Raw genomic sequence first — 17,422 nt, 5'->3', positions numbered from 1 at the left:
GTTCTCTATCGGACTGCTGCCCGTGCAGTGTATCCTCAGCTTTACGGCTGCCCTTACATGTTTCGCACCTCCAGGCCTTCCAAGCCTTTGCTCGTTTCGAAGTGAACGTTTCTTCCGAAACGCCTGAACATGATCCGACATGGTACGTAAATTCACACTCTGAGCAGCACAGTGATTGACAGCTGCCATCAACAGGTTGTCGACATGCGCAACAGCGTAACATGATAATTGCGTGACACTCAACGGTAGCCTTGGCAGCAGCGGCAGGAACAAGAACTACTATCGAAAAAACGACCAACCTGCAAATACGTGGAGCAGTAATTCAGGAGACGTGTGCGCTGGTTGCTGCCGCTGCTGCCAATGCCAGAAGATCCAGAAGATCATTTTTTATCCAATGTGAAGATGGCCCGACGCCTGCGCATTACACCTACCGTGGCGTGCCCCAGGGCGGTGCCCTTAGCCCTACATTGTTTAATCTGACTCTCATCAACCTCCCTGAGAACCTCCCCAACACCGTCCAGGTGTGTATGTACGCCGATGACATCTGCATTTGGGCCTCCTCTGTGACGCATCCCCAGGTGCGTGCAAGACTTCAGCGGGCAGCATCGATCACTTCTTCCTATCTCCAGAATGAAGGTCTCAGTGTTTCACCGGAAAAGTGCGCGCTAGTGGCATTTACACGTAAATGTATGACTCCATATCCGGTACGCATCAACGGTCAAGTCATTTCTTACAGCAAAACTCATCGTTTCCTAGGGATCCTGATCGGCCGCAATTTATCATGGAGCCCGCATTGCACTCTACTGAAAAAAAAGCTAACATCTATCGCTCATTTACTCCGATTTCTAGGTGGAAAATCGTGGGGCTCGTCGGTCCAGTCAATGCTGGAGTTGTACAGAGCTCTATTTGTCGGATGTTTGCGGTACAGTACACCTGTACTCTCAAACACGTGCAAAACTAACATGCGTGCCCTCCAGTCAGTACAGGGTCAGGCCCTTCGCACATGCCTAGGTCTCCCTCGGAGAGCATCAACACTGGGTAGCATTGCACTCGCCATAGACCACCTGATCTCTACTTATACTGTCCTAGACTGCTTGCGAATGCACATACGTCATATCTCAAGGATTCCACAGCATCACCTTGCGCCTCTGCCACTGCAGAGACCACATTCTGCGTTTGCAAAGGTGATAACGACGCAACAGTCGTCGATCCCACAACAGTTCACCCCGGCAGCACTACCTCCCTCTCCTCTGTGGTGTATGCGGCTCCCAAGTGTGCGCCTTGCTATTCCGGGGATAACGAAGAAGTCAAATTTATCGACGCCAGCCATTAAGCAACTGACACTATCCATGCTCCACTTCGAATATTGGGACCGTACTCACGTCTATACGGATGGATCAGTAACCTCTACTAGTTCCGCTTGCGCTGTGGTCGTTCTTGCGCGACAGACTCAAATTCACCAACAAATTTCACATCGGACTACCTCTACTGGAGCAGAGTTGGCCGCACTTCTTGCGGCAGTACAGTATATCTCACAACAATCACCTCAAAAATGGGCTGTTTTCTGTGATTCAAAAGCTGCCCTACAATGTCTTCAATCTGCCTTGAGACATAGCGACCATGAGCAACTTACAGCGGAGATACGATATCTGCACCACCAGACAATCGAACAAGATCATGAAATCATCTTCCAGTGGGTACCAGGCCATAGCGGCATTGTTGGTAACGCCTTAGCTGACGATGCTGCTCACGATAGAACCAACACTGTCCGCATACCACTGACAAGAGCTGACGCAGCAAGGCACCTTCAACTGCTCGCCCGAAACCTGACGGTAACGTCGTGGTCTGCCCCTGGAGGTTGGACACCCCGCTCGCATCACTTCAACCTCTTGCTCCAACATCATATACCATTCGGCCTCCCCCGCGGTGATACTACGCTGTTGTGCCGCCTGTGGCTGGGAGTGGCGTTCACAAACGCCTATTCCCATCTCATCGCAATGGCTGACTCTCCAGCGTGTGACCTGTGTGGTTGTGACGAAACTATCAGCCATCTCCTCTGTGACTGCCCTCGTTTTGAGCGAGAGCGCGGTTTCCTAATTGCTTCTCTGCTCCGCTTGGACTCGCGTCCTTTAACACAGTCTAACGCTCTGGGGCCTTGGACACAACCTTCCAGACAACGGAAAGCGATGAAAGCGCTCCTGACTTTCTTAAGGGACTCGGGGTTGCATCCCCGCCTATAATCTTTAAGTTTTCAGTGCGCGCCCTCTGTCTCTGTGACATAGTGGTCGCTGGACACTTAGACAACTCATTTCCTTGCCGCTCTTTTTCCTTTTTTCCCCTTTGTTCCCCTCCCCAAGTGTAGGGTAGCCAACTGGGCATCGCCTGGTTAACCTCCCTGCCTTTCCGTCCTTTTCTCTCTCTCTCAACTAAGGGTGGCAGTATATGACAAAGGAAACTAATTGGTCTTATGAGTCAGTCAGTTGGTCTTCGAAACCCAGTATGTACTAGTGGTTGAATGTGTAATGAAATGCACAGTAGCTTTACTGTGAATTTCATAATGCCACGTATCATTGTAGTGTTTGTTCGTTCACGCTCAAGGCTGCAGGAAAGGGTTGTTATCACTTTTGTTCGTGGCGCGAGAAGCGACCAGACTAATCTCGATTGATCGCAGCCATGAAGGGCTGCATCTAGGTTTTTCTAGATTACTGTAGATGATCTTGTCCTGTTATCTGGAAGTTTCCTTGCCGCCTTTAAATTGAGCGATGCCGCGAGCGGCGGACATTCGTAGTTCGACGACCGACGAGCACGTTTGTTGCTTACGCCGCCGCCGAGTGATTCAGTTCTTTTGTGGGCGCAAGTCAGCCATAGGGTCGTCGTCGTCGTCGTAGGGGTCGTCGTCGTCGTCGTAGGGGTCGTCGTCGTCGTCGTAGGGGTCGTCGTCGTCGTCGTAGGGGTCGTCGTCGTCGTCGTAGGGGTCGTCGTCGTCGTCGTAGGGGTCGTCGTCGTCGTAGGGGTCGTCGTCGTCGTAGGGGTCGTCGTCGTCGTAGGGGGCATGGTCTTCTGTTTTCGTCGATGGAGGATCTTAGTTCTTGCGCTCAGAAGCAACCTCACCTCCAGAGGCTGCTTTATTCAGTTTAACCTTCGGGGGCTGGGGAAGCGTCCACGCACTGCGTAGCCTCGGCTAGGAGATACTTAGCGCGGTGACGATGGCGACGGAGAACGCGATAGGCGGCTCGGCGATGAGTATCCTTCCCAACGCAAAAAATCCTCGATTTCGGCTGGTCGCTGGCCGGGTCGGGGTCGTGGGGCGTCGTAAGGGAACCCTCGGATGCCCATTCTCCTGTATGGGCAGTACCGGAGAATGTGACCGGCTTCTCCGCAGTGGAAGCATTGTGGGCGGCGCTGGTCGGGTGTTCTCCACTCGACGCATTTCTTCGGCCGTGTACGACGCTCGTAGGACGGGCGAGTTGGGGCGAGAGGGCGGCGCTCCAGCGCAGCTGGCTAAGGGCGATAGGGGCTTGAGTCCCGTCGTCGAGGTACAGGACGGCGCACTGCTGCGACGTAAGTCATGCTGGAGGCTCCAGAGGCTGCGTGGTAGACTGGAGTCAGGTCTTCCGGCGAATAACTCAAAGGGCTGGCGTCACGACTTGCAGGGGTTGTCCGGTACTTGAAAGGCTACCCAGCACCTCCACCAGATGTCACGTTGTAGTGACGGCAGTCCAGCGGTCAGGAAGACACCAACCAGTCTTGGAAACGAAGCTCTTTATTTGGGCTGACTTGCGCCCACAAAAGAACTGAATCACTCGGCGGCGGCGTAAGCAACAAACGTGCTCGTCGGTCATCGAACTACGAATGTCCGCCGCTCGCGGCATCGCTCAATTTAAAGGCGGCAAGGAAACTTCCAGATAACAGGACAAGATCATCTACAGTAATCTAGAAAAACCTAGATGCAGCCCTTCATGGCTGCGATCAATCGAGATTAGTCTGGTCGCTTCTCGCGCCACGAACAAAAGTGATAACAACCCTTTCCTGCAGCCTTGAGCGTGAACGAACAAACACTACAATGATACGTGGCAATATACAGAGCTAGGTATTCTGTCGTTTACCTCTTTTAAAAGAGGCGAATGTGTTTTAGATGTTAAAAAGTGAGCATAGCACCAGGTGGGGAGCTTTTAAGAGCATAAGCAGATGCGTAACTTGTGCTGTTGAATATGCTTACAGAGAGCATGGTGGTAGTACCTGCATGCCCAATGAAAATGAGAATACATGCGGAGGAAAAAGTGAGTCGAATACGCGCTTATGAAATTATGTGAAGCAGATGGAGTCATTGGAAAGAAGTGAGAATGTTAGAGTCTCACCTAGGAACTGTAGCAAAACGTAAGTGTGATGCTAAGCCGAATGAACCATGACATCTGCTTTTTTTTCAAGGCTGTCTGCTTTGTTGTGAACACTTCCTTGTTTATTTTACTTTGTGCCATTCTGCAAAAAGAAAAGAGTGTTGTTCTCTTTTGCAGTTTGTGGGATCTGCACTTCAGTTCCCATTTGGCTGCATAGACCCCATTCAAGAAATTGCAGAGAAGGCTTCGCTTTGGCTTATGAGGTGCAGAGCCTCATTTCGCTAAACTTGGAGTAATCTTGGACAGCCATTAGCGAGCATTGGCATGGCTTTCTTTCAGGTTACAGCCATGCCCCATTAATACAGCCCCAGTTAATATGGATGACTAATTATGCGCAGCTTTTCTTGGGACCAAACCTTATCAAAGTATCTATGCCTCATTACTATCAAAACTCACTGTCTGGACAGTGGACAGGTTGAATATGTACGGAGTCCATTAAGACTGTTTCACTTTTACTCTTAAGCCTTACTTCCCCATTCAGCAAAAAACCACTCTCTCTCTCTCTCTCTCTCTGTGTGCATGTGTGTGTGTGCGCGTTAACACTCGACGCTAGCTATAAAAGGTGGCGTCCTCGTACAACCTGGCAACGTGAAGTTGCTCGAGACAACCTGGTTCACACCAGTCCCACTGGTGCACCACCTGCAATCCCAGGGCAGTGGTGCACCACTTAAGCACTGCACCAGGAGTGCTATGAGGACTCCCAGGAATCTATGAATGTTAAGTAGAGGAGGAGCAATTCTGTATATATGGGCATTAACCCATTAGCTATCGCATCAGACTCTTGGGGCACTGTATAGTGCATGGGCCACTGCACAGTGGCGACTGCCTTCACAAAATTTGCACACAGATCAGTAGGAGTGGAGCAGCATTGCGGCAGCAGCTACGAGCACCATGTAGAGGTAGAATTGCCAGGTGCATGGCATCAGGTTAGATCACACCGCAGCGCGCGGCAACTGTGTTCACAAAAATGAGCGGTCAGGCTTGCGCTGTTTCACACGTAAACAGTTTATAAATGTGTCTGCCGAATTTTTTTGTCCCATTAAGATGGACAGCGATGAAGACAAAATCTCAAATGCCTCTGCCAGATGTTCCACCCCTTGTATTTAGGGTGGAGAACATCAGTGAAAGGCAGTGCAGAAGTGCAGTTGATCTCAGTATGCGTGTGTGATTTCATGCTTTAGAGTGGAAAGGTGCCTGATCGATGCACCTTATCATTTGCTGCATTTCATGAGCGGCTGCGAAAAAAATTCTTTCCGTGCGCTGCGTTCCAAACCACATTCAGCAGCTGTCAGCCGAGTGAGTAGAGAGCTCTTGAGGTGTGAACAGTCGTAGTAGGAGATGCTTCATCACACCAAGAGGCACCATCACTCGTCTCGTGCACGACTAGGTGCTCCCAATGTGCTGAAACCAGCACCACATGATTTCACAGATAATGGTGATCTGAATAATGCACCTGGAGCTCCACGATTACCAGATTTCCACCTCACTGCCCGCCACTGTGCAGAGAAGCAGTCTGCAATTATCATTATCAGCAGCAGCCTGACTCCGCCCACTGCAGGGAAAAAGCCTCTCCCATGTCTCTCCAATTAAGCCTGTCTTTTGCCAGCTGCAACCACCGCATCTCCGCAAACTTCTTAATCTGATCCGCCCACCTAACTTTTCTGCCACCCCATTACACGTCCTTTCTCTTGGAATCCACTCCGATACACTTAAAGACCAGCGATAAACTAGCCTTCACATTACATGCCCTGCCCAAGTCCATTTATTTCTCTTGATTTCGACTATTATGTCATTAACCCACGTTTGTTTTCTCACCCACTCTGCCTTCTTCCGGGCTCCTAATGTTACACTTATTTTCTTTCCATTGCTCACTGCGTTGTCCTTAAGCTCAACCCTTTTCGTTAGTCTCCACGTTTCTGCCCCATAGGTGAGTACCAGTAAAATACATCGTCTGTATACTTAAAAATGAATACAGATAACCTGGACTGCTGCCACAGTCGTGCCAAGCATTTGTGTAAGATTATGGCGTCAGAAGCTCATTTATTTGGGCGCTCAGGGGCTGGCATCGGCCAGTTTGGACGGGCTCCTAAAATGGTGGTGTGTCACGCTATGACATTTTCGGCTAACCGATCGCCTGTATATATGTGTTCAGGACTGAACTGCATGTGGCATTGCTTATCGGCGCCCCACTGACATGCATGCAACTGCAGGGGTTTTGACGATCGGCAGGCCCCCGGCGGTAGACAGATAGAGAGTCTGGCCACATAGTGACGTATTCAGAGCTTCACCGTCAGCCCGAAGCGGAGGCAGCTGTCACTTGTTTATCAGTCAGCCAGCCAACGTAGACGCGGTTTAGGAAGACGACTGCTTCGTCATGGATATTTTGAGAGCGTTAGCTCTTACTAACGTTCGTCCGTCAATGGTGGTCAGATTGACTCAAACAGTAACCACATGACCACACTATATTTGATTGGAACACTGTGCCTCATTGATACCTAGACTTAATTCGTTATATATGTGCCAGTATAGCAGCCATAGAAGTGGACTTCTCCTGGGACGCCGTTTGCATAAAATTTGGGGGTCACCCGTTTGACGCAGAATGTTAAAAGTGGCATCAAATGACTTCACAATCGTAGTGCAAAATCCATGAGATGGATGGCACTGCTCGTGTCTTAAAAGTGATATTTCCGGGAAGGAAACATCCGTGGATGTTTGGATTCTTTCTTCTCCACGTTTGCTGAGTACATCGGTGTAAATACTTGAAGCTCTCGAGACTCCGTGGTGGTTCAGCGGTTATGGTGCTCGGCCGCTAACCCGAAAGAGGCAGGTTTGATCTTGGCCATGACAGTTGAATTCGATGGAGGCGAAATTCTAGAGGCTCATGTAAAATTTCCGGAGCCCTTCGCTACAGCGTCCCTGTTAGCCTGAGTCGCTTTGGAACGTTAAAGTTCCGTAAAACATAAGCTTGAAGCTCCTGTAGCTAACGCTCTTAAGTCGAACACTGAGGCAGTGTTGGCGGAGAATGTTTTGTCTATTTATCAAAATCATCTTAATTGCTGTTCCTGCAAGGCTCTGAAACAAATGCATGCTGCCCTAGATTTAGTCCATGTGATACCTGCGCTCTTCCAGCATGCCGAAATTCCACGCTCGTCACGTGCTGTTCACTGTTTGTTTCCTCACGTGCGACACCACCCGTGATGACGCTTCAGCGCTATCACATCATGCACTGGTGACAGTGTGACGTTTAAAAAAGAAATTGTGTGCTGGTGTGGGTACACCCCCCAGTCGCGAAGGTTTTACGAATTTGAAAGCCTTGGCATTGGCAGGCATGTCTCCGACTACGAGCTCACCATTGGCCGTAACCTCCAGGCTGTGCTAATAAAGTTAAACAAAATTTTTTAACTTAGCTAGCTAAACATTTCGAGCGATTTTCAAAGTACCGATTTGTGCCACAGCTGACAGTTCGTTCCTGAATATGCTTTCTTTCTTTTTGACAGCTCTATTTTGAGGGCATTTGAAAGTGTTTGCGTTTGCTGAAAACATCGGTATGGTAACAGGATGATCAGGAGCATCCTTTCTCTACAAGGCTGTTGTGGCAAGAACACTGATAGAGTCTGATATAATGAGAGCCCTGCTTGATGTACCTTACTGAGGTTTCTCCTTTAAGTGAGGCACACAAAAACTGCATTCGCATAAGATGCACTGTGCTCGATCAGTACATTGGAATTGAATGAGGAGGCTTGTTCCGTTTGCGCGCTGCATTGCAATTTACAGGGTGGCTACCAACCAAGAAAACTGAGGATTTTTAGGGAATTTGAGTAGACTAAAAAACTCTGGGAAAACCGGTGCAATTTGTGCTTACATAAAATTGGCACTAATTTTATTTAAAATGAATGAAAGTTGCAGTAGTGCTGGCTTGAGTGACTCCACTATGGCACAGTCATCTAATCCACTCGCTTTTGCGATGCAGGTGACCTTCCTTGCGCCTGCCAGCCTGCTGCTGCCGACTTTGGCATGCCTGTCAGCGGGGGCGTCATCGGGTTGCGCACTGCCGTGCACCGGAAACGGACTGGGCTTTTGCCACCTGCCACCAGTCAGCTGCTCATCCCCACTGAACGTGCTGTCAGAGGAGCTACGCTCGCCGAATATCTTCGCTACATCACTGGCCGCACCGTCATTAGCAACATCATCTATAAAAGGGCTTCTCCCACCAACAACGCTCCGTGGGCTCAGTGACTGCACTACGGCAATGCCATCTAACCCATTTACCTTTGCGATGCAGGTCAGTAAAACATGTGTCCTCTTCGCTAAAAAATCATGTATTTTCTGCTGGTGTAGTTTCCGAGCCCACACTCCTGTGTTGCTATTGCCATTGAGTGTGCTCATGTAATTCATTCCTTGCTCATGTTATCGGGTGATGCTGGAATTAATCCTGGTCCCGACAGCAGTGCTGCTGTACTGGCTGAACTACAGAAGTTAAGCACTGGCCATACCCAGTTGATCACCAAGATACAAGGCCTGAAAACCAAATTAAGCACAATGGACAAAACAATAACAGACTTCAACAAGCGAACGACTCAACTCGAAACACATAACCAAACACTCCTTCACCTCAGAAACGACATTGAACAAATGCATACAAGCAAAGTGAACATGTCTAAAAAGATTCAGGTAAAATATTTTGGTGCGTAAGGCTACATTCCACGTAAAAAAGTCGCTAATTTCAAAGCATTGTTACAATTCTGCTGAAAGATTGGTTGCACACAGATTTCCGTTGTTTTTGAACAAGAAGGCTGCTTTATTTTTTGTGACACTGTCTGTATACATGCTTTGCCCCAGCTTTCTGTGCAACAGCACTGAAAACAAATTCTGAGGCCACTCACGCGAGAGCATGTGTTTCGAGGAAAGGAAATGTTTTTGAGAAAATGAAAAGAGACCTCAGATGGACATCTCGGTGGACACCTCAATCGTGCCTTAAAGCATGCAATTGAAGGTGCATGTTATTGGTCCGAACCCCTACCACAAGCTAGCTTCCAACGTGACTAAAACGTGTAAGCCATGACAGCCAGAATGCTGTAGTGGGAATGCTGTAGGATGAATGCTGTACGAAGGGCGACGCCTCACCGCCGCGTGTGCCCCACAACCTGATGACGTCAGTGGGCAGCCAGCTTTCAAGCACTTGACGAGTTCATTCCGGGGTCATCTTGCTGATATAGGTTGCCCGAGATGATGCGATGGCAAGGTACTTCTCAAGTTCCCTGTCACCACTGGAGACACGAAGGTGCAGAAGCTCGCGAAAATGGCCCTCATTAGAGACTGAAGAAACCTCCTGCGAGTAGTCCAGAATGATGCCGTCATCTCTTGTGTCCACGAAGCAGTATATGCCTTGACGCCCTGCAAATATAGTGGATTCTATGACAGGTGGCAGGCGATTTCTGTTCTCGTTCGTCAGAAGAAGGCAGCGGTTGGACATTTGGTTGGTGACAATGCACTTAAGTCTGAAAGTTCTAGAAATTGATACTCGGACCTTGTGCTAACAAATGCTGACTGACGTACTTAGGAAGTGAGAGGCAATAAATGCCTCTGCACTTCATTTTTCAGTCGTTTAAAAAAAAATCTTATTCACTTGTCAGATTTTATTCGGACTTGTTTTAAAACAAAACAATGAGGTCCAAATGTTGTTTGCTTACCAACTTCTTTCCTAGTTGCTGAGCCTTCCAGAAGACAGTTTTGGTACTTGACATTTATTTTCTTTGAACCAAGACTTGGTATTCTGCCAACCTTAGGCACTATTCAACTCTAATTCAATCCATGAAAGAAATTATGCTCTATTTGCACAACTTTAAAAGGTGCCAGTATGTACGCAGTGAGTGCATCTGTGACAACTATTCCATTAGCAGCTATTCACACAGATTCTCTCTCAAAGCTGAGGACAGCCAGTTGTGATTTTAAGATTAAAGATGCAGATAGAGACACTACACTTGTCTTAGGGAGATATCTATTAAAGCAAAAACTCCAAGGCTCAAAGATACATAAAGCTAAGGCTAATCAATAAAAACTATCACTACTGCTCTGACACAGGTTTATTTTCAAGGCATAAGTGCCCATCAGGCAAAACTTGATTCTTATGTTGTGGTGTCTGCAGCCAGATGCAACAGAGTAGCCACAACCAATTGGTGCACACAGTGTAGTGCAAAAGCTTCATTACAAGCACTCACGGATGCTGCCGATAAAAGAAAACCCACAGTGTGCCTAGAACAAAGCAACCTGCAGTGCGCCTAGCGCGCAAGATAAGAGCTGTCTTGTCGACCCCACATCCGATAGCTTCATGCGCTTCCTGCATAACAAGAGGTCGAACGGAAAGTACAGCAAAACCTGAACTACAAACTTCGACCTTATTTTACAAGGTGACCACTAATCAGTGTTAAACAGCTTCACCGGTACAGAAGCTTTAACCTGAGCACCATTAGAATATGGCACATCTATAGATAGCCACTAATGTTCACTGCATGGCAAAGCACAGTGCCCCAAAATGTGACTTCTGAATATCAAGCTGAGATGCGTGGAGGAAGAATTTGACATCAGCATCAAATGCAGCTTTGTCTCTTGGGATCACACAAAGTCCAATTTTGGGTGTGAAATGAAGTAACCAACAGCCACAAGTGACATCAGAAGCAACGCTCGTGGTAATCCTCGAGGCATTGTTAAAAGCAACTGCCGAGTACTGCCAAGCACATATGCTTACTGAGGCTAACCCTTTCATTCCGAGCTGGCATTCCACAGTTGCTGAAAAGCGCAGAACACCAAAGCCCCCCCTAACACTGCTTCGCTGCCATAACACGGCCACTGGAAACAAAAGCCAGCCTGAGCACAAAAAGTGAAGTTGGTAGCAGACTTGATGAACTACACCACATTTGGCATGCAAGGCGTGTTAGAAAAGTGAAGAGACTGGCAACAGTATGTGGACCGACGATGCTGCTGTCACCCCCTTCGCACGGTGTGTTAGGCTGGATCGTGCCCATGACTCAGCACTAGTTTGAACTTGCTGCAGTTGCTACACGAATGTTGAGAGCATGTGAAATGAAGTTGTGTCTGTCAAGTGCGTTATGAATAAAACCGGCAAAAGTATGAGCAACGCTGCGATATCAAATTTTGTGTGAAGCTTGAAAAAACTGCTACCGTGACCTATGAAAAGTTGAAAAAGGCTTGCGGAGAACATTCCCTATCCAGGGCACAAGTGTTCCGATGGCACAAGGGCTTCTCAGTAGGCCAAGAGGAAATGGCAGACGAGGCTCACGCGGGGCGACCTTGAACCTCAAGAACGGATGAAAATGTGCAAAGCGTGAAGTGTCTTTCAACGACAGATCATTGCCTGACTGCGAGAGTGATGAGTCATGAGTTGAATCTGAATGTTTTTACCATATATCAAATCTTAACGCAGGATATTGATATGCAAAGATGGCTCCAAAGAACATGACAACTGAGCAGAACTACTATAAAGAAGGTGTGTGTCTTGACCTGGAGTGCCTTGAAAGGGAGCCAGAACTGTTCAGTCATGTTATAACAGGTGACAAATTGTGGATTTTTGAGTATGATCTCGACACAACGCCAAAGACGGGAGTGGTATACTACAAACTCTCCTCATCCTAGAAAAGCGAGAGTGAGCAAATCAAAAATTCAGTTGATGCTCATTTGCGTTTTTGACGCTCGGGGATCATCCACAAGGAATCTGTGCTTTTAAGACAAACTCTCAATCAAACTTTTTATCATCAAGTTCCTTGAAAGACTCCAAGTTCCTTGAAAGATGTCCATGCGGTGCCTTGAAAGGCACCGCATGGACATTGATGCTTCGCCACGAAAATGCACCCTCTCACACGGCAATGTCCACCAATGATTTTTTGGCAAGAGATAAAATTTCTGTAGTTCCTGAGACCCCCCCCCCCTCGCTGGATCTCAGTCCCTGTGACTCCTTATTCCCCCGGCTAAAAACCCACTCGGAAAGGCGTCAATTAGGTGCACTGGATAACATCCAGAAGAGCGCAATAGAAGAGCTGAAACCTATTCCAGCAGGAGCCGTCCAGAACTGTTACAATACTGTAAACAACGTCTCTGTCCCTGTGAAAATGCGGAAGGGAACGATGTATTTTGAAGGGGACAACCTTGACAAGTAAAGAGACTAAAACTCGTGGTTACGAAAGAATCAGTCTAATCACTTTCCAAGCACACCTCGCAAAACTGCATGTTTCATGGGCACTGCAGGCCAGATATCCCTCAGCCAGCTACAAACCTGTGCCCCATCAGGAGACAAAAACAAAAAAATTTCAACAGGGCAGCAACAAGAGGCATCTCCAATAATAGGCCTGTCCTTGAGCCACACATACAGAAAAGGTGTTCATTGTGATGATAGGTAGAGCGCACTTGCCATGTTGTCTTCTCCTTGCCACAGGTGAAGACAAACCAGGACCAAAGCGGTGCAGGTTAGCTTATGGGAGGCGACGGATGCTGTAACAAGCACCAATGTGGGCGCATGCCATCTCTTCAATTACAGAATGATCAGGGATGCTGTGAGCCATTCCATAGACTGAAGCCTCCAACAAAACAAAGACATCAGTGGTATATAATAAATGTTTGTGGCAAAAAATTAAAAATTGGCACATGGACTGACTTAAAAGAAATGTTAGGTCCAGCATCTAGCAGAGAACAGCATGAGAAGTTATCCCTCCAGCAGGTCTGAGGCTAACCAAGGGATGGAAAGAAAAATGATTGGCGTAACGTTAAGAGACCAGAAGCAGGCAGAGTGGGTAAGGGAACAAACGCAGCTTAATGACATCCTAGTCAAAATCAATCAAAGAAAAGGACTTGGGCAGGGCATGTAGTGCGAAGGCAAGATAACCGCTGGTCCTTAAGGGTAGCAGAGTAGATCAGAAGGCAAGCTCAGCAGGGGGCAGTAGAAAGTTAGGGGAGCGTTTGAGATTACGAAGTTTGCGGTGATATGGTGGTCGCAGCTGGAAAGGACAGGGCTAATTGGAGAGACATGGGAGAGGCTTCTGCCCTGCAGTGGGCGTAGTTAGGCTGATGATGATGATGGTCGAGCTCAAGACATCCATTCAGTGAGCAAATCGTGCCACTGAATATTATGGTTGGATGCATACTCGTTGCATGAAAACAAAGAGTCACCCGTTATCCAGACCCTTGTCTTCGGCCTGTAGCATGCGAAAACGTAGCTCCCAAAGCATCGCACAGCACAAGACTTGTCAATGCTAAGGGGGCGCTGCTGGTCACTGCCTCAGCTCCTTGCGCACACTAGGATGTTGATGCAAAAGCTTGCCATGGCTTCCACCAGTGCAGGTGTCGCATTTCAAGGCATGCCGTTTCGATGGCAGCATTTGGGAAAACTGCTCCGTTCTGTCGGCAATACAACCTATTTTTACTGCATTTTTGGGTCCCCACATACGTTTAGGAGGAGGTTGTCACGGGCCCCTGGAGACCCTCTTACATCTGCGCGCCTACGTTTTGCGACTGTGGTGCCTTGCTTATGGCGACTTCAAAAATTCATAAAAACAGGGAGGTCAAATAGAAAGGAAATATGTTCAGGAACAAACTGTCAGCTGCGGCAGACGTCAGTTGCCTTGAAAAACACACTAGACTTAACTAGTTAAGTAATTTAACCATTACCTTAACAAGCACAGCCTGGACGTTAGGGCCAACAAAGATTTATAGCCACACACAAAATGATGCGTATAAGTTTTATAAACAAAAAACGGTCATTAAAGTCTCTCATGCCCTTCAGTGGAAGACAATTTGGGCACGTATCCCACCTTGTGTCTTTTTTTTGCTAACGTCCCTTTCACTCAACCAGGAGTCACCAAAAGAGCTGTTTGTGAAAGGGTCGCAAGTTGGGATATGACGCGTGCCGGCGTTCTGTGCGAGCCGAGAGAGACGCGTGCCGGCGTTCTGTGCGAGGCGAGTGAGACGCGGGCCGGCGTTCTGTGCGAGCCGCGTGAGACGCGTGCCGGCGTTTCATGTGGACCGAGTGAGACGCGTGATGACGCGCCAAGTGACGTCAGGCGTGGCTCTACAAAAGCGAGCACCTGCATGAGCGCCGCCGGGAGAACGCATCTCAGCTGTTGCCCAATAAAGTACTACGCAGTGTTCTTATCGCTTCTTCCTTGCCGGGACCCGCCAACACCACAACTGGCGACGAGGATGGTGGAAGCAAGGCAAGACGCAGAAAAGAAGCGCTGAAGCTGGACAACGGAGTACCGAGGCAACAGTCCGAAGAGCAACGCTGGATTCAACCGCACCTACGACGAAAGGCGACAAGACGTCCGAGATGGCAGCCTCCAGTCAGATTGGTCACGTAGAAGCCTTCGACGAAACTGTGAGTGACTGGCTATGTTACGAAGAACGCCTAATTTCCTTTTTCGCGGTGAACAAAGTTCCAGAAGACCTCAAGGTGCATGCTTTGCTAAGCGTCATTGGGCCGAAGTCATACAGCCTCTTGAAATCTCTGACCGCACCAGATAAGCCGTCAGAAAAGACGTTCAAGCAGCTAACTGAATTGCTTCGCAATCACTTCACCTTAAGAGTGTCTGTGATCGGAGAGCGAGCAAAATTTCACAGAAGATGTCAGCTGCAGCATGAAAGCATCGCACAGTACGTAGACGAGCTCAGAAAACTAGCTCAGACCTGTGAATTCGGTACCTTTTTGGACGAATCGCTTCGTGACAGGTTTGTGTGCGGTTTATTCCGCACCGACATTCAGCGATACTTATTTGCAGAAGACAAAGCACTGACGTTCCAAAAAGCCATTGAACACGCACTCGCTTTGGAACAAGCTAAGAAAAATGTTGAGGAAGCGCATGCTAGAGTAGCTGTCGATGACTTCCACAAAATGAGCGCTGAAGACGCAGCCAAAAGAAAGCATTCTTTCGAGTGTTATCGCTGCGGCTCCGACAAGCATTTTTCTCGCGCCTGTCCGCACATAGCAGATAAGTGCACTAACTGCGGCAAGAAAGGCCACGTTCAGCGTGCCTGCCGTGGTACCAAGCAGTATCCAACGAGTTCATGGAAGTGGATACGCGCTCTTGAAAGTGACGACACGGGAAACATCGAGACGCTGTCTCAAAAAACCTGGCGTCCCATCACCGTCGATGTCGCAATTCAAGGTGTACCTCTGCGAATGGAGTTGGACACAGGCGCTACGGTGTCTGTAATATCAAGACAGCAGTTCGAGAGGCTTAGACCGCCTTTAAGACTCGACCCGACGGAACTGCGACTGAAAATGTACACGGGAGAAGTTCAGCCCTGCGGCCTTTTGAAAGCAGCCGTAAGGTACAAGGATCAAGTCGGTGACCTTCCGTCGTACGTCGCAACCTACGGCGGACCAGCTCTTCTAGGACGCGAGTGGTTCGAAACTTTGTGTTTGGACTGGGACGAAATCTGCCGTTTGCACAAGCTGAACAGGTTTTGGTGCGCAATTTCAGGAGCGGACCAAGATGGCTCAAAGCAACTATCGTGCAGCGCACCAGGCCAATGTCGTACGAGGTCAAGGTGCAGACACCCAACGTATCCTGCATGTGGAGGCGACACAAGGACCATTTGCCATGAGCCTCAGCTGCGAACACGCCGTCACCATTTGCGGTGGGGGAGGAGACCGACATCGGTTATCCAGAACTTTCAGATTGTCCGCCACCCTCATCAACCGCTGTCTCCGCAACTAGCCCTGCACCCGTGGTCAGCGGAAACAGCCCTACGAGGCGGTACCCTCAGCGAGTCAGGAAGCCGCCTGACCGATACCAGCCATCGTGACTCTCCAAATTGCGGTGGAGGAAGTGACGCGTGCCGGCGTTCTGTGCGAGCAGAGTGAGACGCGGGCCGGCGTTCTGTGCGAGGCGAGTGAGACGCGGGCCGGCGTTCTGTGCGAGCTGCGTGAGACGCGTGCCGGCGTTTCATGTGGACCGAGTGAGACGCGTGATGACGCGCCAAGTGACGTCAGGCGTGGCTCTACAAAAGCGAGCACCTGCATGAGCGCCGCCGGGAGAACGCATCTCAGCTGTTGCCCAATAAAGTACTACGCAGTGTTCTTATCGCTTCTTCCTTGCCGGGACCCGCCAACACCACAGGATATCGGCCCTTGTGCCATTTTCCACACAAAACTGAAGTAGAGTGTGCTCTAGATGCCCAGGAAGTTCGGGGCAAAGGCAACATCTGTTGATGATAGGTTTAATGCCTACAGCAAACAATTTGAACCCTCAGCGCTATTTTTCAATGGCATGCACTTCCCCTTGCTTCGGTGCTTGGTGCATGAAGAGGGATAGATCGTCAACTGTGCGGCCGTCATTTTTGAAAGTGACATAATAAAAGAAAGTCTGTGTGCAGCAGTACAAAAGAGCCGTCAGTTTGAATTTGCTGCCAGAGACGTTGCAGCATGCGTGCATTGCATTGCCCTGAACATAAATATACTGCTGCTGCTCACCTTTCTACTGCTGGGCAAGCAGGGGGCCCTGCATGGTGTCTGTTGTGCATTCGCACACGTCGGAGACAAGCTGGTCTGCCACATTCTCAGCCACATGCAGCAGTGTGGAGCACAGGTGGAAGCCCGAGGGTGCAGGTTCCACCCGCAGAGCGACAGCTTGTCCAGCAGCTGGAAGATGTCAGACTCATCCGGACCGACGGCCACCACAGCCACGTCTGGGGAGCCCAGCACTCGGATGCCAGGCACTGTGTGCAGCCTGCACGACCGAACCAAGCAGACAGTTACAAACAGCCATGCACCAGTCGAAAGCCAGTGCAGCCACTCTATTAGAGAGCACTGCAAAAGAAAGCTGTGTCCCTTGTTAATTCTAGGGGAACAGCATAACAATGGCGAGACACAGACAAGACAAGCGCTGCAGGAAAAACACTGCTATGTGTCACTTGTTGTGCTGTTCCCTTACAATGAATACATACGATTTTTAAACATGGTGATCCTAATGAGCTCGGAAATTATAGACCAATTTCTATACTTAGTTGCATCAATACTC

The 17,422-nt window shown here is 49.0% G+C and overlaps 1 protein-coding gene and 1 long non-coding RNA gene across 2 annotated transcripts; one reads left to right on the top strand and one right to left on the bottom strand.

Moving 5' to 3' along the window:
* Positions 1 to 9,165: 9,165 nt before the first annotated feature.
* Positions 9,166 to 13,209, bottom strand: LOC149356848 (uncharacterized). Its single transcript, XR_016291700.1, has 2 exons — positions 12,816 to 13,209; positions 9,166 to 9,791 (listed from the first exon to the last, which is right to left on the bottom strand). It is a non-coding gene; the product is annotated as an uncharacterized LOC149356848 (long non-coding RNA).
* Positions 13,210 to 15,250: 2,041 nt separating this feature from the next.
* Positions 15,251 to 17,205, top strand: LOC149356847 (uncharacterized). Its single transcript, XM_089576444.1, has 2 exons — positions 15,251 to 15,863; positions 16,941 to 17,205. Exons 1-2 carry the CDS (start codon positions 15,292 to 15,294, stop codon positions 17,203 to 17,205), a joined length of 837 nt encoding a protein of 278 aa, XP_089432570.1. The 5' UTR covers positions 15,251 to 15,291.
* Positions 17,206 to 17,422: the final 217 nt, after the last annotated feature.

Source organism: Amblyomma mixtum, chromosome 3 (assembly GCF_055824585.1).
Source record: "Amblyomma mixtum isolate Tamu chromosome 3, ASM5582458v1, whole genome shotgun sequence".
Lineage (NCBI taxonomy): Eukaryota > Metazoa > Arthropoda > Arachnida > Ixodida > Ixodidae > Amblyomma > Amblyomma mixtum.
Note: the sequence above shows the minus strand (reverse complement) of the source record. Positions and strands in the feature narration are given on the sequence as shown.